At 40.1% G+C, this 21,787-nt stretch overlaps 1 protein-coding gene and 1 pseudogene across 4 annotated transcripts in view; both read left to right on the top strand.

Annotated features, from left to right (window-relative positions):
- LOC108138255 (zinc transporter 8) overlaps positions 1–21,787 on the top strand; it is a 26,880-nt gene extending 5,093 nt beyond the window's left edge. The window contains exons 2-9 of one of the 4 annotated variants that reach the window (XM_017260399.2): positions 1,128–1,312; positions 6,816–6,926; positions 7,762–7,882; positions 12,032–12,211; positions 19,887–20,427; positions 20,894–21,041; positions 21,469–21,615; positions 21,684–21,787. In XM_017260399.2, coding sequence (XP_017115888.1) covers positions 1,128–1,312; positions 6,816–6,926; positions 7,762–7,882; positions 12,032–12,211; positions 19,887–20,427; positions 20,894–21,041; positions 21,469–21,614 — 1,432 coding nt within the window. In that variant the 3' untranslated portion in view covers position 21,615; positions 21,684–21,787. Of the gene's footprint in view, positions 1–1,127; positions 1,313–1,522; positions 1,869–6,815; positions 6,927–7,761; positions 7,883–12,031; positions 12,212–19,886; positions 20,428–20,893; positions 21,042–21,468 lie in introns of those variants that run through there. The other 3 variants (XM_017260398.2, XM_041710231.1, XM_017260400.2) reach the window with 3 other exon arrangements.
- LOC108138256 lies at positions 16,453–17,734 on the top strand (annotated as a pseudogene).

Here is a 21,787-nt window from a genome sequence, read left to right as displayed (position 1 = left end):
AAAAACCCCTTTTTGCAGCGCGTTTCACTTCGTTTTCCGAAGCATCAGCTCATTACAGTGGGAACTGCCTGCTGATGGACGGTCGGTGGGGTTCTTTTGTTTGGGGGAGTGCTCAACACATTGAGTGTGCTTAAATGCCGCAGTTTTCCGTTGGCACCGGCAACAACGGTACGTTTTAATTCTTTGCTGGGGTTTTTGGAGTTGAAGCTTCCCCGAAAAAACTTTTCCTGCTGCGGCTGCACTTACTTCTCATTCTTCTCGGGCTTCTTTCACTTGTTTACCGTGGAAAACAAGTACATTTCTATAGAAACTTGGGTAACAAAAAAAAAGTTGAGCCAAAAACTCTAACGAATGGCAAATTTTAATTAAAGAATTAGTTGGGAAATAACTTACAATTATTCGAGTGGACCTTGGGTATGCATTTCTAGTTTATTCTTGACTCTGATTTTGGAAAATACACGTGTGTATTGAGATTTTACAAACAAATTATAAATTGTCCCTCAATCCTTTAAATATACCTAATGACCCACTGTACATTCAATTTTAATCCTTAATCTAATTTATAGTTCATTGCATAGTTTTAAAATACCAATGAGTTTAGCTAGGATATTTATAAAATATATTTTTATGTTTTAGTACTTCAAAAAGCTGTAAATCAAAAATATGTATCCCAAATTTTGAACCTAAATATAAGTTGATAACTTGTTTTATACATTTTTAAAGTAAAATTGTTAGCTGTACAACTCCCCAATAAGTGGCTTAAAAATTAAACTGTGAGTAATTTAATATGTTTATTATAATGTAAATATCAAAGAAATTTGCCAGAACAAGAATAAAATCAAGTATTAAATATTTAAGACTCTTTTCGAAGAGCTTTGCCTTTTAAAACCAATTAAGGATTCAGCATTGTATTTTATTTTTCCCATATGCGCCGAACTACAAGCTGTGATAGCTCAAAAGTGAACTCTCATTCAATGCTGCTCAATTGTGAGCTTTGTATTGTTGTTAATATTTAACGTCATTTTAATTAATTCTCGCTAGGCTGCACGCTGTTTTCAGTGGGACAATGAATTTCCGAGTTGGACTATAGTAAAGTGAAATAACCACACCATATTATTTTCTTACAGACGGAACTCGGATCGGACGCGTCGGAGCAACTATGGCACGGCTCCCTCGTTCCACCTGCTGGAGCAGGGACAACCAGGTGTGAACGGAGCCATCGGCAATGGCAATGGCAACAACAATCACCCGGCAACACCTTCAACACCTGCGCAAATTTTTTGTTTACACGGGCGGTCCAACAACGTTGAAGGTGAGCGAGGCTGGGGCAACAAGGGGTTAAGGGGTTAAGGGGGCGCCACATGAGGCGACTGTGACAAACTGCGGGGCACTTTCGTGTCGCTTTCAATCAGGGCGGACTACCCAGCTCGCAGCAATTTGCAGTCATTCATAAATTATCAAGAAAACGCAGCAGGCAGCTCGGCACTTTGCACCAAAAGTCAAATGCAAACAAATCAAAATCGACAACGACGAGAATCAACCAAATTAGTTTTCACATTGTTATATTCGTGCTTTATTTGGCTCTGTGTGTGTGTGCGCAATATCGTAGATGTTTGATTGTTCTTAAGCGGTTGTTTGTTGTTGTCGTTGTCGTTGTCGTTGTCGTTTTTTCATCGCTATTTTCTTTCGCGGCAAATCGGAAAATTCTCTGCAATTTTCCCCGTGCATTCAGCTTGTATATAATATCGGGTAAACGCTCGCTAATTGGCAGACGGCACGGAAATCATCGGAAATGAATGATGCCCGGCTGTATGAGAAAGCGGCAACTTCGCTGGATAAAAGCCGCATGGAAAAGCTGCACGAATATGGTGAGCAAACAACTTACCACCTACTCGAAGCCACATTTCCACCCACCACACTTTTGGGGCCCCTCTGTCATCAATCAGCTGATGATTCCCGAGGTCGGCAAACCAAATTATGTTTGGTGGCACTGGTGGAACTGGTGGAGCCTTACTCCTCCTCCCCCCTTCAGCATCTGTGGCATAATCAAAATTTATGCTCTTTGCTGACACACCGCTGCTGGGAGTAGACCACCGCATTCCACCACCCACCACCCACATCCCACAACCCACATCCAAAGCCCACATCCCAACATAGCCATATGTCATAAATCGCCAGAGGAGCCAGCGTCATTTTCGTACGACAACGTCGATGAACCAAATAAATGTTTGGCTCATTTTTCGTTTTCTCCCCCCACCCTCTAAAGAATATGTCTACGCAGGGTCAAATGGCTGGAAATCGATGTGGCTATGTCAAGTTTATATTTTAATTTCCTCTGCAGAATCTCCTAGGTGCTCCATTTTTACACTTGGCAAATATAGTTTAAGTTCGAGGAGCAAATCAATGGTGGCTTACATCGACTAAGACTATACCCTTTAGTCTCTGTAATTAAATTGAGTTCTGGTATAAGTAGGTGAATTTGTTGTCCATATTTAGATAAGTCATTTATCAAATCAAAGAATTTCTTAAAATTTCTTTTATAATTTTAACGAATTTCGGAAGCGATAAAACAAGACCTATTGCATATATCTGTTTGGGTAAATTTCATTAACAATTCAAATTTGTATTTTATTTATTTCCCTTCGTTTATTCAGTAAATATCAAATTTTTATCTAACTTAAAGTTTTTAAATTTCACTATATTTTCAATACTTTAATGGTATAACCCTATAATACCAGTTTTCTTAACAAACATGACTTTTTCAGATACTACATGAATTTTAGAGTCTCTTCGTTATTTATTAGTTAAAACTATTCCGTGATCTGATTAATGGCCATCCGATAGTCGCAATTGTCCAATAAAGAATTCCTTTTTTATTTCTCCATTTTTGGTGATGATTCGATTTATTGGCAGACGAGCGAGCTCGAAATGAAATTAACTTGCGTCTAGACGAGGTGGAACCGCCTCCGAGAGCTTCTGCCGTCGTATATTCCGTTTATTGGCACAAGCAGATAGATTTATAGTATATTATGTAATCGTCTTGGGGCGCTCGGTGCATTCAATCATAGTTTGAGTTACTAACTCCCATTAGATGGCTTGACTAGCCAAGTGCAGCTGCTCGATGCGGATGTCGATGCAGCTGCTTTGATTTGCTCTGGCCCTTAGTTAGTCGTTCGTTAAACGCGCTCCAGATGGGACCATTTGCAAATGCTGGAATACTGAGCAGCTCGAATAGGTCCGTTCATTGTTCCCCCGAGTGAACCTCGTCATTGTTATTGGCGCGCATTCCGATTCCGGGTTATGGATGATATGCTCAAGCTCAGGGAGGCGGAACTGAGCACAGGTAACTTGCTAATTAGGCCGGAGGATGCTACATAACCAAAGTATCTCAGCTGCGGAGTTAGATCCAATTAGCATATCAAATATCAAAAACACACGTTTAGCTCAAAGTCATTGCTGAGAATGAAATCAAACTTGGCTACTAAGTCTCTAAATAGCTTTATATTAAGATGTAGACTTGAAGTTGGTATGCGGATAGGCCTTTTCCAACTTTTGACTGCCTGTGTGCTTACCAGAGATGTAACAACTTTTATGCAAGTGCCATAACTTGTAAACAAAATTATACAGATTTTATTGAGCCATCTGAAATAATGGATAACCTTTGGATTTAGATATTTCAATAATTTTTTTACTCTATAAAAAATGGCAAAGACAATTTTACGAGCAACAAAAGCAAAGTCAAATTTAAACATGTATTTTACAAATGAAAAATCCGTATATTTTATTAATTTCTTTCCATAATATTTTGAAGCTTTAAAAATAAAAAAATAAGAAAATAACGTTGTTAAATAAAGAACTATTAATTTAATAGTCTTGCAATACATTTTCCTTTAGACTTTAATTACTGAGAATTTTTCCACCAGCAATACCACTTTTTAGACTTTCAATTAGTGAATTTTAAATGTTGTAATTGACGGATGGTCTTTAAATCCCAGTTGACGAACATTCTTGTCACCTGCCGTAACAATGCATTGATATTTGCACATAATGGAATGCCTTTTGTCGCGTATTTATTTCTATCCAATTAATGCTTGTGCGCCTGCACTTGGCATCCAGTTTGGGTTCGTCTCCATCAAACTGCCATTCCCATTCCGATTCCCATTCCCCAGCCGATGCCTTTGCCCTCGTCTTCCATTAATTATTTATAAGAACAAGTACACAGTACAATTGTTGCCATGGCACAACCAGATATGGATGTAAAGATGAAGGTGGCGAATGCGAATGCGAAGGAGCACATCAGTGAATGTGCCGCCCATATCCACCATCTACCATCCACCCAGTATCCAACATTAACCTCAGTTGCTCGGGCATCCAACATACTTTCCGCATTGCGCAAACAAACAAGGCGAACGTTACGTTTCGGCACGGCAAGGAAAGGAAAGGAACGGAACGGTCCAAGGCGACCAATTAAAGATGCAGATGAATCGGAGTTGTTTAAATTGCAAGTATGACGATTCTTATGCATCAGCTGGCTGCAGTGGCTACAGTGGCTGCAGTGGCTCAGTGGCTGCCTCCGACCGAAAAGAGTGAGCCTGGGATGCGGGTCTAATAGGTGAAATTTCCACGTGCCACAATCGTCGCCGTTGCAGGTTGCAGGTTGCAGGTGGCAGGTTGTAGTGGCTCTTGCACCGAAAGTGCGGAGCCTTGGTTATGCACTGGAATTTAATTTCGCTGCCGGCATTGTTACTGCCATTGTGTGAGTGTGTGGGCCAGCATGTGGAAGCGAAGAAAGTGCAGGATGCAGGGGGTGCGGAGGATGCAGAGGATGCAGGAGCAGGAGCAGGAAGCAGACGGAGGCCAGGCGTTGGTGGCCTTGTGCTGGATTCAAATGAAGAAACCGCGTTCACAACGCCACCATTGTCAGCGATGAGCGACTCCACATGTTGGTTGTCATGCACGGTAAACCATAAACTCACTGAAAGTTGGATAAATTAGTATACATCGATAATGGACGATTTATGTCATTAAAAGTTTACCCATGACTTCGATAGATTATGGAATTCATTAAAAAAATTCGTACTTATCAGATGTTGCTATTTATTGGCTAACATCTTATAAAACTCTTGACAAATTATTAGTTGTGCTTACGTCATTTAAAACTAAAATGCAAACGAACTCCATAAATTTGTGTATTTTAAAAAATAGCGTATTAATTAAGAGCTTAAAGGTTTCTCTCATATTGATACCAATATAATGGTAGATTTTCTCAGCTTAAATTCTATTTATCATGAAAAGTATTATGTAAAACTAAAATAAGCTCAAATTAAAAAAATATATTTATTAAAAATTAATAAGAGCTACATTGTCGCGAACATGCTCATCTCTATGGCTTCCACTTGCAGAGCAGCCAACCAACGGAGCATATGCATACGGACATGTATGTGCTCCTGTAGCTTTTACCGCTTTTACCGCTTTTCCCGCTCCGGACAATGGAAAGCTGCGCTGCAAGGAAAGTTCGAGGAGTGGGCGACCAGAGCAAGTGCAAGAGAAAGAAAATGCAGCGGAAATGACAAAGCATGAAATACGGCTGCGACAAATGCAATAAAGTATTTAATAGACTGCTCCTAGCCGACCAAGAGCAACCAGCCAGCCAGCCAGCCAGCTAGCCAGCCAACTGGCGAACCAAACCGAGCCAAGCAACTACAAACTACCAACTACCAACTTTCGCCTGTCACTGACACCCAAAATGAATAAAACCAGGGGAAGAAAGAAAAAAAAAATATGGAGAAATAACATAAAAAACAAGCGGAGAAACTCCCGGAAATGGGCCATACACATATACCGGGTCCTTATGGGAGGGGCGTGGCAGGGCCAGGAGCAGGAGCTGGAGCTGGAGCTGCGCTGGTGGTCATTATTCACGTACCATGTTAAATAAATTTAAATGCCTGTTTTGTAAATATGTATTGCATGCTCAGCGGCATAACAGATGGGCCAAAGGGAAACTTATTCCCCGAAGGGAGCCAAATGCGCTTTGCATGTGTGTGCAGTGGCACATTGTTAATTTAACGCTTTCGCAAAAAAAAAAAAGACGCAATGGTCTTAAGCAGGGGTTAAGAAAATCATGAAATTTATTCAATGGGCATCAAGTGTTTTAAGACCTCATGTAAGCAACAACAAATAATTGAACTAAAAAAAAACAAGCATTAAATGAGTACACATTGGTCATGTGATTTATTGTTGTTAAATTTAACGAGTATGCAAGCAGGAAATTTAATTATGGAAAAAATTTGTATTGTAATTGGCATGCAATATTATTTGTTGTGCAATTTAACTAATTGGTTAAATTATTTAATTAATTGGTTTCTTTAAAAATATCAAAAAAATTTTAAGGAGTTAAGTTGTCAGCTTCTTGAAAGATATTCCAAAAATTAATTACAAGAAGCTGGATTTTATTAATCGTATACAGTTATATGATAATTATACTAGTCAATACTAGTCAATACAATAATCCCCCAATTTATAACTAACATAAATTTCATTGCTTTTTGTTATGAAACCATATATCATAAGAGTGAATTCTTAACTGTTTCATGTCTAGATGGTCCTGGCAATGAATATATATTGCATATCCTGCATTATAATGCACTTAACAAAAAAAATTAAGATTAAGTATAAGTTTTACAAGTTTTGGGCTTTGCAATAGATTTTATACTCTATTTATTTATGATTATATGATTTAAATTTAAAAGAAGAAGAGTTTTATTCAAAATTTTTAATATTTTCTAATTTGTTTCTTGTATTTAATTATGTTTCAGTCCGGGATCATTGCCATCGGGCCCGAAGTGAGGGCGTGGACGTGAAGGCGCGCCGGAAACTGATCATAGCCAGCATTCTGTGTTTGGTCTTCATGATTGCCGAAATCGTGGGTGAGTTGAGTTAATATTTGTAGTAGGAAAACCTTTGCCCTGGCCTTCTGCTCTCCATTCATCCTTACAAAGGACTCTTTCGCCATCAATTCCTTTTTCTGCCATTTCTCTTTCTGTCTGCCTCTCAATTCCCAAACTAATTTTACTCACCTCTGAGAATCTGAGACAACAAATAAACAAAACGTAAAGAATGAAAAGCGAAAAGCGAAAGGCGAACAAAAAGTTAAGTCAAACAATGCGGGCAACGAGGGGAATTAAGGGAAGGAAGAGGAAGAAAAAAAGGACACGAAGGAGACGATTAAAAACTGAGGACCGGAAGTGCAACAATATGGCGACCGGAAGGGCTTACTGTCTGCCCTGTCAACCCTGTCAACCCACCTCCATTTATGACGGCACTGGGGTTGGTTGGTTATACAATAAACATTTAATTTTCGAGTGGCGACGACGATGTCGTCGCTGCTTCGACGGCTGTTGCCGTTAATCGCTTTGCAATTACCTACAATGTTCGCTTGGCAAAAGGACCCAGAGAACAAGGACGAAATGGAGGTGGTGGCCAGTTGTTGGGCCAAAGGATTTCTCCCCCTTTTTGCGCCCTTCGCTTTGCACTTTTCGTTCGCTTTCAAATCGAAATCGTCGTTGCGATAATGGAAAATAGAGTGAAAGAGATCTCCAGCTACCCGCTCCTTTAATGTTTTTCCGACTAAAGCCGTCGGCGGAGGGGATTGTCACCTTCTCCCGTTCAGCCCCCAAACAACGTCCACAAGTCCCACAGATTGGCGAGTTAATTTTTTGCGCATTTATTTACTTTCACCCCGGAACTTTTCACCTGAAACAGGTGGCGTCCTATCGAACAGTCTGGCCATCGCAACAGACGCCGCACATTTGCTCACCGATTTCGCCAGTTTTATGATCTCGTTGTTTGCCATCTGGATTGCCGGACGCCCATCTACGCAGCGGTAAGTACTCGCAGCCAAAATGAAGACACTGCCAAAAGTCGTTTGCCGGGGGTAAAAAGGGGGGTGGTGGAAATCAATAAAACGTAAAGTTTCAATCTTTTCCGCATTTCTTTTTGTCCCCTTTATAGTAGCTGCTGCTGCCAACTCCTTTCGGAGATGGTTCGTGTTCGTCCTTCTTTATCACCGAACCGGGTGACTTGAGAGTCCGCTCAGGGAAATAACATAAAACTATTCTCCAAATATCCACAGAATGGGTATAGCCATTCCAAGACGACTCAGGGGAGCTTAAAAACAATTGCTTTAAGTTTTTTCTAAAATCGAATATCTAAAAATCGAATCGTTAGTTAAAATCATCAAGGAACACTTTTATTTTTTAGTTCCATAATAAGTTATGCAGTGGTAATTAATAAGTCAGAACTTTAATTTAGGAATTTTTAGTTTGTATATACATTTTTTTTAATAATTTCTATCTGTTGCTAGAAATTGTAATTCTAGATAGTGGCTAGTAAAACTGTAGTATGGCTTTTATGCCTTATTTTTATGAGTACATAGAAAAGCAGCTCTTAGAGAAAATTCCCCCTCTAACGAGTGTATCTGCATTGCCCTGCAATTTATATTCCACTCTTATAACGCTGCGCAGCCTCCATAATTTCTGTCGCTCGACTTGGCCATCCTCTATATCCTCCATATCCTCCGCTGCTGCCTGCATTTCCCATTCGCCATCGTCTAATTAGGCGAAAAGCCTGTTTCCAAATTTTCAGTGCCTTCCACCAGCGTCTGTGGCTGCTTTTGTTGCTATGGCTAAAAGAGATGACGATTTGTCTTTTCGTATATGAATGAAATAATATGCTTATAGCCAATTAAAATTTAGGTAAATCTGCAAGATACATTTTATTTGGATAATCAACTTCTGAAATCATAAGCAAGTTCAGAAGCTTAAGGAAATAAAACAGGTCTGTTTGTCTCTGGTAAAGTCTTTAAACCCCTTCTCGCAGATTTTTTTTATGGGTACAGTAATAAATTAAACAAAAAAAAAAGGAATAATAAAAATGCTTCAAAAATTGCAATATTCGCTTAAAAATATAAATTAAGATTAAGCTTTAGGTGCAAAACTAATAGTAATTATATTTTAACCCCACATTTTCCATTTACAATTTTTGAGAGATTATTTTTTTAATGATTTATATTAATATTTGTTAGATCATTTCCTTTTTTTTAATTTTATTTCGTGGCAGCACTGTTTGCTGCTGTTGCTGCTGCGCACTGTACATTTGGCCGTTGCACATTTTTCAATTGGTCTTTGGGAGGACCTTCCCCTGCCTGCTGCCTCTGCCCCTGCTTCTGCCACGCCCTACCTCCCATTCCGGCCCCCTTTTCCGCCACAGCATCCATCTTGGGCTCAACTAGAAGGAGGGAGGCAAAGCGGCACGTTCTGCTCATTCATGCAAAAATCTCACTCACTCGACGACTCGACTGCAGCCACAAAGTGAATAATGAAAAACTTTTGCAATTTCAAGCGTGTTGCATGGTAATTTTGTAAATTTCGCTCCAGCCACCAGACTCTCAGACTTGGTCTCCTTCGTCTCCGGTGCGTTGATGTTGCTTCTGTTTCTGTTTCTGCTGCTGTTGCTGCTGCTGCTGCATGTTGCAGCAGTCCCAGTCTCAGTATGGCTGAATGCCACTCTTCTTGGGACTGGTCCTCTGGCCGGGTTTGGTTTCAGTGCGGTTCGCAGCCTTCTCTACCTCATTTTTGGCTCCTGCGCCCGCACCACCACCCATTTTGGCGCTCGAGCTGCCGTTGCCGAGTTGACAAGCCTAATTTATCAAAACAAAACACATTTGCACAATTGCAAAGGCAAACGCAGAAAACGAAGTGCAAAACGAGGGTAAAACTAAGCACGGTACAGTGGATTGATTCAATTATTACATATGGTATTTTGCGTGCGAATGAATGACAGCTAGTACATTTCCTTGCAAATACTTTAATTAAAGTACTTAGGAGCAGCTATACTATATTCATGCAAATACTATTTTAAGAAAGGTTTATTTTAATAAGTAAAACCCATAGAAATATATTGCAAATACTTTTATTAAATTAGTTATGATCAGTTTAGAACTACTATTTTCAAAAAGCTTTATTTAACTAAGTAAAACACTTAAACATCTATTTTTTAAAGTTCTCAAAATAAAATAAATGTATAAAAGCAATTTTTTATGCAGGAATTTCTGTTATTATTGTTTTATTTATCCCATAAAATTCCTGTACATAAAAAAAACCAATTAAAGCTTCTTATTTCTTAGCTAAATAACAAATTTAAATTCTCCAAAGAATCGGAGTAGGGAAATCGGGTCTTAACCATTAAAAACTATTTAAGCATCAGTGGAATATTATGTTTAGCTTAATAATTGTATATAACTTTGTTATTTTTGCTTATATTCCTTATAACTCATTTTGTTTGGTGCCAAAATGTTTGTTTGGCATACGCAGCACACTAGCGTATTTCATTATCGCTAATCCCAATTAAGTGTTTTGGCTCTTTCTTTTAATTATCGCAGCCGGTCCCAGTGTGCCCGGAACCGCCATTGAGGTAGCGATGTAGCAGCCCCTCCGCTGGGAAATAGAAAGGACGAGGGACTATGGACGAAGGACGAAGGACGAGTGGGTGGGCCGCCAGCAGCAGGCGGTCATTAAGCAAATGGCTGCACTTGCAACGCCAACTGCAAGGCCCCAACTTGCGTTTATATTTGTATATACACATATAGAAAGCTCCGCCATACATTGACATTGCTGCTGGAAGAGGGGTTTTCGGGGTGAGGATACGACGGATGTTTGCTGGAAATTAAATTGTATTATTATGGCGAGACATTCGTTGCTGTTGCTGCCTGCTGCCTGCCTGCTGCCTTCTGGCATCGCATTAGTTAGCAGGCTGGCAAAATTGTTGCCTTTTGCCATTATTTCAATTTTATAACGAGAGTGGTAGTCACCCTGCCCACCTGTCGGTTACCGGTTGGTCCTGTTTTTGGTCCTTGGTTTTTGGTCCTCGTCCTCGTCCTGATGTGGCTTGGTTTGCTTTCTGGTCTGGGTTGGGCTTTAATTGAACAACCCTCGACTTGGTCGACGTCGCCGTTCAGGTGTTGACTTTGACCCGAGCAAAAAAAAAAAAAAAAAAAAAACAAAATAATAATACACGAAAAATAAGCAAGAGGGGAGAGCACATGCAAAACGCTCATTACATTAGGGAAATTCAGAAAAACACTCCCCTCTTCTTCCCCAAAAAGTTATCATCCGGGGTGGGATGAAGCCGCGCCCCAAAACGAACTCAAATTAAAATAGCATTTGACAAATTTTGGTCACATTTATCAACTCATGTTAATTTTTAACTACCCCACACTTTCCGCTCTTCATGTCATCAGCAATTTGTGTTTCGCTTTGTGGCTAAGAAGTTCAGCTCTTGACATCTTGAAGAGGATATCATTTTATTGCTGGCGACTTATTTCGGTTATTTGAAAGCTTGTCACTTCTGACCGATGAATGTTTGGCTTTGATGTTAAGTAAATTAAAAATTAAATATCTTGCCAAATTTATTTAAAATAGAAATCCCATTCAATGTTGTAAAATTGCAGCTTGTAAAGAAAAACTTAACTTGCTTAAAGACAACATTGAAGTTGATACCTAAAACAGATGTTTAATTTATGTTGTAAAATTCTATCTTGTGAAGGGAAAGACAACATTTAAGTTGATTCTAATCAGTTTGAAACACTAACAATCATTTTAATCATTTTTGGTGAAATGCTAGCTTGTTGAGGAATACTTATCTTTCTGTAAGGCAACAATTAAATTGAATCGAGCACTTTGAAACACTAACTATCTTATAATATACACAACTTAAGGAATTTTATGTTTAAATCAAACAAATTATTTATACAGAATTTTTGAATGTTAAAGCTCTAGGGGTGCATTTAAAGTGCAATACTTGTATACATACCTAACAAACTATTAGTTTGCCAAGTTATTTTCTCGTTAAACTACCAAAGTTTCGCCAACGTTATCGTGTGGCAAGTGCAAATTACTCTCCCCCCCCCATCGCAGACTCATTATCTTTACCTGCCTTCACATTAATTAAGCTGACTCCCTTTTATCTTTGACAGGATGTCCTTCGGCTGGTATCGGGCTGAGGTTATTGGCGCCATGGCCTCCGTCTTCATGATCTGGGTCATCACGGGGATTCTCGTCTGGCTGGCCATCGGACGTCTCATTAGCGGCGACTACGAGGTGAATGCGAAGATCATGCTGATCACATCGGGCTTGGCCATATTGGTGAATGTCATGTGAGTATATGCCTACTATGTGATATTTGCCCCCTGATATGCAGATCTTTGATTGCTGGCCGTCTGGGGAAATGGCATTGTGTCTGCTCGCCCGTGCGACTGCAAAGTTTTCCCGTTTTCCCCGGGCAGTTTTCCAATTGCAATTGCCGCAATCAACTTGTCCCAGGCATGGGCCACCAAATGGGTCAACACGGTGCACACTGCAAACGTCTCCCGATCCCAGACCCACTCCGATTCCTGGATGGTATTCCCTTACGTATCCGCCAGTTGTTGCGGCAACTTTCTCCACATTTTAGCGACAACTTTTTCCACAAGTTTAGAAATTCTTCTCGTTTTACTTTTTTCTACTTCCTTTTTTCTGGCGTCAACAAAAGCCAAAAGCGGCAGCGTCGAGGAGTTTGCTGGTGTTTGCTTTGGCCAGCAGCAAAGGTGGGAAATTCTCTAGGCGGAATGGGGTAACGTGCCATCGAAAGGGGCTTCGATAATGCCTCTCCCGCCTCTGGATTTTTTTTTTAACTTCGGGTAGCTAAAAATAAATCGAGGCCGGCAAAGCTTAACGCTTTATTTAATATAATTGTAATATCTCAATTGACTTTTTTCACGATTCCAAAAAAAGAACAGTAAAGATTAAATTTGTTATTATTAAACAGCATTTAAAAAGAAAAGTTCTAAGGTAACTAAAATCTCTGTTATTAAAAACTTTAAAGGTTTTTTTAAAGAAAGAGATACTTTTAAAGTTTACCCTTTTAATGTTTACTTTGGTAACGCCTAATAGTATGCAACACATTTTGATTCTAGCTTTTGATTATAAGAAAGCAGACTGTTCTTTTATTTTAATGAGGAACAAACAAAAAAAATAGTTCTATATTTATTATACTTATTTCATTAAAGTAGAAAATGGCTAGTGGTTTTTGAAGGGCATTTTCAGTTCGTTCATTTATTTACTAATCGCTTCGCTTGTTTTGATTTTGAAGAGTGCACAACTTGCAAGCATCTCACCCCTTGTCCTGCCACGCCCCCCCCTCACAGCCTCCTTGCTCCCATTGATGCTCATTCATGTGGCTGTCGAAGCATAGTTTTTGGCGCATAAATCGCAACGTTCAATGCCGAGCTAGCTTACACACACAAGTTATGATTCCCTTACCTCTATTCACCACCCACCGCCCAGCGTCCTCCTCCCCATGCCACACCCACCTCAGCTCACCTATTTTCCTGCACGAGTGTTGCTGCAGCTGTTATTGTTGTTGTTGCTCTTGTTGGTACTTGGGCGGTAGCGCAAAAATTTTCCAGTTGACGTTGGCATTTTCAGTGTTTGCCACTTGAATTGTTTGATTACGTGAATTGATTGTGAAAAACGTGCAGCAGTAGCAGCTCTTCTGGCTTACAGATTTGGCCAGGAATAAAGAGAAGAAGATGACCGGACTTGGCCGAAATGGGCGCAGTCCGGGGGGCGTGGCTGAGGCCATCTTTGGAAGCTGCTATAAAAGTAGGAAGTTAAGCCAAGTCAATACTGGCTGCTTCCTCCAGATTCTTTTACATAGAACAAAAGTATAGTAGCTATTCCTTTAGATTTGCGATTTGTTCAACCATTTCTAACACAAAATAAATGAACGTAAAACTTTAAATTTTTTTTAAATCATTTTTATTTGAACCACTTGGATTGAATTTATTTATTAATTAGACTATTTTCTCTGTGTTGATTCCTTAAAATTTATAGAGAGTTCTATTTATATAATATAATATATATTTTTTTTTTATACAACACTTTTTTGTTATCTAAAGGAAATTTTTTTTTTTCAATTGGAAACATTTTTTTTCTGTGTACCTTCGACCTGTGTTCGAACAACGGAATTAAATGGCCACCTTTTACCGTTATGCATTTGGCCAAACGAGTTTGCAGCAAGTTTCAACTATTTTCAGTCCGGCTTGCGCTCGTTGTTATATTGAAGGCTTTTTACTTAGTTTCATTTAGTTGTTGAGCGCTCTCTGGATTTTATTTTTTGCGAGTTTTTAGTTCAATTAGCACAATGCCGAAAATAGCTCGGAAGCGCTTTACCCACACACACACGCACAGAATTTTCCGGATTCGCTTTGTGTGCTGTTGTTGGGTTAACTTTTGAGTGGCGGCAACGACGTCCGTCGACTTCACATCGTTAAAACGCCCATTAGGGCAAAAGCGGGGAAACCGGAGAAACAGAATGAAGAACAGAGAGTAAACTAACCCAAGTACTGTAATATAACATCCGATGAACCGCACCTTCGATCCTCACTTTATTTCGCTTTTTTCTCAAACTAATTACTTGTAACTAACAAAGTTCCATTAAGGTTCCATTATTGGTTTAATGCTCAGACACCTTTACGTTAATAAAGCCACGGAAAAGCCTCAAATAGTATGGAGAAATTCTTAGTCAGCACCAAATATCTATTTTTCCCCTTATTTTATTGCAATCCACAGAATCAGTGTTATAAAGAAAATGTCAATTTCAGTGGTCTTAATTAAATAAACTCACTTTAAGTTCTCTAACTTGGCAACATTAAAAATAGAACCATAGTTGAATTAAATCATATATTTGGCTTTGGGTAATGATATAAGTTTTACAAACATGGAAAACAGCTTTTTTTCAGCTCGCCTAAATCATTGCATTTCCTTCTGACTGTCGACTTATACTACAAAGTTTATGTAAAAAAATCTCTTAATAAATTAATTTAATTTAAAACCAATGTAGACCCCAAAAATCCATATTTAGAGTTTCTACTGTACGCAAACACACCCGAACTCTCATAAGGCCTGACCTTAAACTGCAAGTGGGACATTAGCGAGAGCAAATATGAGAGGTTTATTCTGGTGGGAAAAGCGGGGAAAACTACTGCGGCAGCGAGGTGCTAAAGCAATTACAAGCAGGGTGTGGAGCAATGGAAATGGCAGTTAGGACAGATGGATGAATGCACAACGAAGTTTCTCGTTAAAGCAATCAAAAAAATTTGAAACGAACCAGAGTTGTGTTCAATTTAAATTTAAATCGAATTTTAGAATGTTTTACAATTAATTATCACTATGCTAGAAAAAGAATTTAGGATGTATGTCAACTGACAGAAATCTGTTTGCCTTCCAATTTTTTTCTTTTAATATAAGAGCATTTTTGATTTTGTTTCTATAACAAAATAAAAGTCGTGTTTTATATGCACTTAAAACTTTTCATAGATTTGGGAGCAACCTAAGCTGAAAACAAATTTAGTATTCACCCCCAAGGTAACTGGATTTGTTAAACATTCCATCAACTCTGAACGAACATAGTAACTTAACTGTGGAGTAGGATGTATTTACAGAAGTAGTTATAAACATTATTAGTTGGTATTATACAGCGTTATTGATAGAGCTTTCAATACAACAAAATTGCTAAAACTTTTGTTTATTCTTCAATAATTCCCATATTTTCTTTTATAAATTCGCTTCTTCCACTTGATGTATTTTATTTTTGTATATGCTTAGTGCTTGCTATGTGAATATTGAACCTGGTCGTCTCTGATTCTCTTCGTATCCTCCGCTCTGGCCAGCCACTTGAGACCGAAGCTGGCCAAAAGCTTGTTAGCCTGACAACTCAATTTCATTTTCAATTTCTTAAGACCACGCTGCGATGGCCCGGCCAGTTCGGTTCGAAGAAGTTACCAGGCCAAATGTGGCCATAATTTGTCAAACAGCAAAAAAATAGGAGACGCCAGGAGAGAAAAACAAGGAGCAAATAAATATAAGCGGTGGTGAAGAAGGAGGAGCGCTGGCTGCCGCTTCGTGTGGGGCATATCGTTGATGGGCACTAAATAAATTGTACAGGGCACCATAGATCCAGTTGCAGGAGTTGTAGTGGTGCCAAATCAGCTTATTTTTTAAGTGCCACAAGTATAAAATTAGTAATCAGTGGAGCAAATCACCGATTTCGTTGCCATAAAATCGGGTAACTCTATGAATGACCATATAAATATTCTTGGTAAACTTTCCCATAAGAGCCCATAAATAATACTAGTCTTCATTTAACACTTCTTCTTCTATTTTATAATTATTCTGATATGGACAACTTTATTATAAAGCTGCCCCAAAAAACAAAGTAAAGTTTATATTTTCGTAATCAATTAAAATTTTAAATTAAATGAAAAACGTTAAATAGGTATAAATAAATAAACAAAATATGAAAAAGAGAAAGAAAACTCATTAATTTAAACAGAAATTAAATTGAAAAATTATTTTTAAAATATATAAAAGAATGAAATCTGAATCCGAATTCAGTTTGTTCGGTACGCCTAGAACAGCACTTTGCAGTCTCCGAAAATAGCTCAAATTGTTAGGACCCTGCCTCCGCCTTTTTTGGTCCTCACCAGCGTGGCCACGTGGTCGGTCAGCGATGGCGGTCCATGTTGGCGCTAGGGATTCCATGCCGAGCACATACGCTTTTCGACTTTGAACATCCGATTGCCGAGGCATTACCCCGGCTACTTCTCCTCCTGCTCCTGCTCCTGCTCCTCCTTCTACTCCGCCAATCCCCTCCTGCGTTGTGTGTCCTCGAGCGCAAAAAATGCCAATGCGAGCGACATTCCCCAGCCATCAGCAACCCCCATTTTCCCCATTTTCCCCTGGATGCCCCGCCAATCCGCCACATCGCCAACCCGGCATTGTTGTTCCAACTGTGTCGCTGTAATTTGTAGCGCGCAATGAAGCATTTCCCCTTGATTTTGCGGCATCTTTACTCGCCTCGTTAGTGGCCAACAAACGACAGCAACCATGACAACACCAGGAGTTGGGAAAACTGGGAGCCAGGAGGTCCTGCGACCCAGCAGAGTGCCAGTGCCCAAGGACCAAGAGCGAAAGCTCCGGCTCCGGCTGTGTGGCGTATATGCCATGTCCTGATTTAATTGACAGGAACATAAATATTAGCACATATCTTGACTCAGCTCGCCCTGGCTTTGGTCGCGTATGTGACTGTTGCCAGGATTTCCAGCCACTAAGGATGTCTCGGGGCTCTGCTCTTGGTATCCTGGTCTTGATGTCCTGGTGGCGGTCCTCATCTTGGTCTTGGTCTTGGTCTTCGCTGTGGTCTGTCACCCGGATGAGCTGCTCGTTAAGCTGTCGCGCCAAGGAGCCATGGAGCCAAGGAGCAAAACCAGGGATAACGACAGCGGGACACGTTTATTGCACTCATCGTAACGCGACTTTTACACCCAGAGCTGTTATTTATTTGACTAGTGGTGTGCTGAGACAGTCCCTGTAAATCTTCCAAAAAAACTGTTTTAAGACGAACTATTAGAGTAGATTGTATACACTTAGGGAGCCAACCAGGTAGATGACAAAATATTTATATTACATTTAATGCTTAGTTTTTGTAATACTAAAAATATTTGATTGCGATGCTAATTGTTTGAAAATGTTACATGCATATAAAATTTGACAATTCTAAACATTTGAATACTTTTATTATTAAGAAGAAATTTTAAATTTCTTGGCATATTCCCTTTGCACTAATTCAGTAGTTTGTTTTTGGTTCTAAAACAGCAATTTTTCTTTTTCCATGTAACACTAAAGGTTTTATTAACTTAATTTATGTATTAATTAAGCTTTAAAGTCGCTATTAAGCTTAAGCTATTTAACATTTTCGTTAAAATTTAATATTTAGCAGCTAAATTTTTTGTTTCCAACCAAAATGTTTGTGACGCCATATAAAAACCAATCTATACTTTTTAAACATTTTATTAAAATGGAAACCAGTTGAGTTTTTATTAAAAAAGTCGCTTACACGTTTACGTAACGTTCGCGTAAAATAAATAAAGTCATTTTTCCATCAATGAACTTAAAGCTCACCACCCAGCAGAAAGTCGTTTTGAAGACCATCAAAATGTCTTTTGAGTCGCCAATTGAGAACGTCAATTAGCCGCAAATCGACGTCGCAGCAGAGATTCCATAGGAATGGTTAGATGGTGGCGTTTTTGGGTTCCGCTCCGTGGCTGCTCACTTTGTGCTTTGTGTTTGCCCTCCTCCGCTGCCAATGGTTGTGCGTAATTTATGCGAGTTTATTTATTGAAGCCCGGCACACTGCATTGTTTCCCAAAAAGCCGGCTAAGTGCAGCCGGCGGCGACGACGAACGGACAGTCCGTTGGCATGTCGGACGGTCGGATGGCCGGTCGACCATTGCCTTTTTCCCCAAATAGAAAAGCCATAAATCTGCAATGTCGGAGCATTTTAAATGAATAAAAAGTCAATGTGCCGAGCTATTAACTGCCGATCCATGCCGTGAGCTGGGGGGATGGAAGAGGAAAATGGGGAAAGGGGGTAGCTGGCCTGGTCAAGCGGTTGCCATTTTCGACAATACATTTGTATTTGCATGCGGCAATGTGTCCGGACGTACTGAACTGGAGCAGCCCAGATGGGGTCGGAATCATCGGACGGGAGCGGTTAGTTTGGCTGGTCGGCTCTTTCGGAGGATCCCTTGCTCACTTGCACACTTGTACACAGGACTCGCACACACCTTCCGGTACACAGAGCAGCAAAACAGTGAACAGTGAACACAGCATCCAGGATTCGGGACTCAGGACTCACGATTCAGGAGGGAGGAGGGGCAGAGGGCGCACTGTACAGTGCCTAAAATTATTTATTTTAAAAAGAAAAACGTAATTGATTTATGGAAATGACTGCACAACCTATAAAGTCTAGTTAAAGGGGTCTCAAAAATAAGGTACGATAAAATAAAAGTTGCAAAAATATTATAATATACTGTTATGAATATTTTTTATAAGCAATCAGTTTTTAATACAAATTGTTTGGGACAGCAGAAAAAAATATAGGAAACCATTTTAGCTTTTAACTAGCTCTTTAAATTTATAGAGTGCGCTTTATGTTTTTTTTTAAGTTTTATTGTGTAAGCTAATGAAAGCTGGTTTCTTTTGTTCATATTTAAATTTTTTGGAAATATACATTTTTGTATCTAATCAATATGTCCCTTATAATAGGTGCTTTAGGTAATTTTAAAGTACCATTGTAAAAGCTTTCTACTCAATGCTTTTTTTCATTTTCTGATATCATTGTTGATATTTATTTTATATTTTGTGGGAATATACACTCCAGATCTTATCAGTATAGGCCATGTCCATTCCGAAATCGACAGAGTAATCTTTTTCATCCAGACTTTGTGCAAAAACTGACAGTTCGAGCCTTAAATTTCATTTAAAGAATTCAGCTTCCTGCTGTTTAATTCCATTTGGGGACTTGCTCGGCCATTTGGCTCCACTGTCCGTGACCTGAGTGTGTTTGTCTGATTGTGTGGTGCGGTGTGGTGCGGTGCGACTGTTGTTGGTGCATTAAAATGCTGAAATAAAATGCCAAACAATGCAAAAGCGTTGCCCGCATACCGTACCAAAGCCCCTTTCCCCTCATTTTGGCCAGCAAAGAAAACATACAAAAATAAAAAGAAACGAAACATTTTGGGTGCGTTTTTGTTTTCATACTGTGGCCAGGCCAACGTGCCCCAGACATGGATGGATTTTTTGGTTGTGTTTCTGTGTGTCGGTGTATCTGTGAGGCTGCAGAACTGGCACAAAAATAGCTTGCAACATTTTCAAGCATATTAAATATTTGTGATAACGTTTCCCATTTCTCTCTCCAATTCGTTTTTTTTTTTTTTTTTTTTTGGTTAGAATGGGCGTCCAGCTGCAGCACGGCCATTCGCATGGTTTGGGAGGAGGTGGTGGTGGGCATGGCCACAGCCATGGTGACTCCTCCAAGAAGTCAAAGAAGAAGACGCCCAAAGCCATTCCGTCTCACGCCCATGCCACGTCCACGCCCTGTTCCGCCTCTCCCAACCAGCGGATTGAGGGGGGCGTGGCCTTTGCCCCCGAGGACGCCGAACTGCCCGGTAGCGGTCTGCCCACGTTCTCCTACCAGAATGCCAAGCTGGTGGATCCGGCCGCCGACCTGGAAATTGCAGCCGTTCTGGCCGAGACAGCACCCGGATCACATCATCATGGCGGAGCGGCTGGACGCGAGGCGGTCAACATGAATGTCCGGGCCGCCCTCATCCATGTGATTGGCGACGTGATCCAGAGCTTGGGCGTTTTTGTCGCCGCCGGCGTCATCTATTTTTGGCCAGAGTACTCCATCGTTGATCCCATTTGCACATTCGTCTTCTCTATCATCGTCCTCTTCACCACGTTCACGATCATGAAGGATGCCCTGCTGGTGAGTGCACTATCATTTCCATTTGCTTCTATCATGCTTCTGTTCATTAATTTGATTCAACAATGTTTGCTTCTCTTGAACTTCTTTAATTTTTATATCATAACTAGTTGCATTAGCAGCTCAAATTGTCACCATAAGACAATTTTGCACTTATTATGAAAACCTTACAAACGTTAATATATAAATATATATAGTGCTAAAGCCCAGGAAGCCTTAATAGTAAATATAAAAAAGTTAGCCGCGCAATTATTTGTTTTGTTTATTATTATTGAATGTCATTGATTTAATAAAAATTACTTAAAATATTAGTATAAAAATATATTTGACTAAAGCACAGGCCCTCACAGTAATTAAATAGGGAAAATAATACCCATTATTGCATTTAACTCGATGGACTTGACTATTTTACAAAGATTTATCAGATCACCGGTAAAATGCTGTACCTGTTTGCTTTTCATCTCCGCAGGTGCTCATGGAGGGAACGCCCAACTACATGCACTATGCCGAGGTGCTGCAGATTTTCCAAGGCATCGAGGGCGTTGAGCGGGTGCACAATTTGCGCATCTGGGCGCTGAGCATTAATAAAGTGGCGCTATCTGCGCATTTGGCCATTGGTAAGTAGCTGCCCCCGGCCGTTCGGTCCGGCCTCTTTCGACCAAAACAGGCCAAAACAGCACAGAGCCGACCAAACCACACCGAATCAGACCAGAAAGGTCGTTGGGTGTGTGGCCTTTTTGGCCCTGATGCATGTGTTTGTCGAGTTGGGTGGTGTGTTGGCGGGTCGCGCTTTTGGGCATGGAGGGTAATTATCCCAATGGATTTGTTGTTGTCCCAAGAGCTGCACCCCCTGGTTCCTGGTTCAGGGCCATGTCCATGGGCAGACAGTGAGCAATTAGCTTAATTATTTTTGAAATGGCTTTTTAAGCGTGGACAATTTTGATAGAGCCAGTGAGCGAGAGCAATGGAGTTGCGCCCACATTAGTGTTATCCCTCTGATACCGCCTAATCGTTTCCCATTCCCCATTCGTTCTCCGCACACAGCCACCAATGCCAATCCGAAGCGGATTCTGGATGCAGCCACGTCGGCGGTTCATCTGCGCTACAACTTCTTCGAGACGACCATCCAGATCGAGGACTATGTGCCCACCATGGAGAGCTGCTTGCAGTGCAATGTGCCGGAAAAGTAAAGTCCGTATGCCAATATGTATGTTAATATAATACGATGTATGTTCAATATTTATTTTGCTGTACGTCAGATAAGAGTGACACCCTGGCCATGCATGAAATGGGTCAACAAAAACCCGGTAAACCAACCAACAACTAAACATAACAATAAAATTGGCGTTGATTTTGCTCCTTA

The sequence above is a fragment of the Drosophila elegans genome, unplaced genomic scaffold (assembly GCF_018152505.1).
Source record: "Drosophila elegans isolate 14027-0461.03 unplaced genomic scaffold, ASM1815250v1 contig_814, whole genome shotgun sequence".
NCBI classification, from domain to species: domain Eukaryota; kingdom Metazoa; phylum Arthropoda; class Insecta; order Diptera; family Drosophilidae; genus Drosophila; species Drosophila elegans.
Note: the sequence above shows the minus strand (reverse complement) of the source record. Positions and strands in the feature narration are given on the sequence as shown.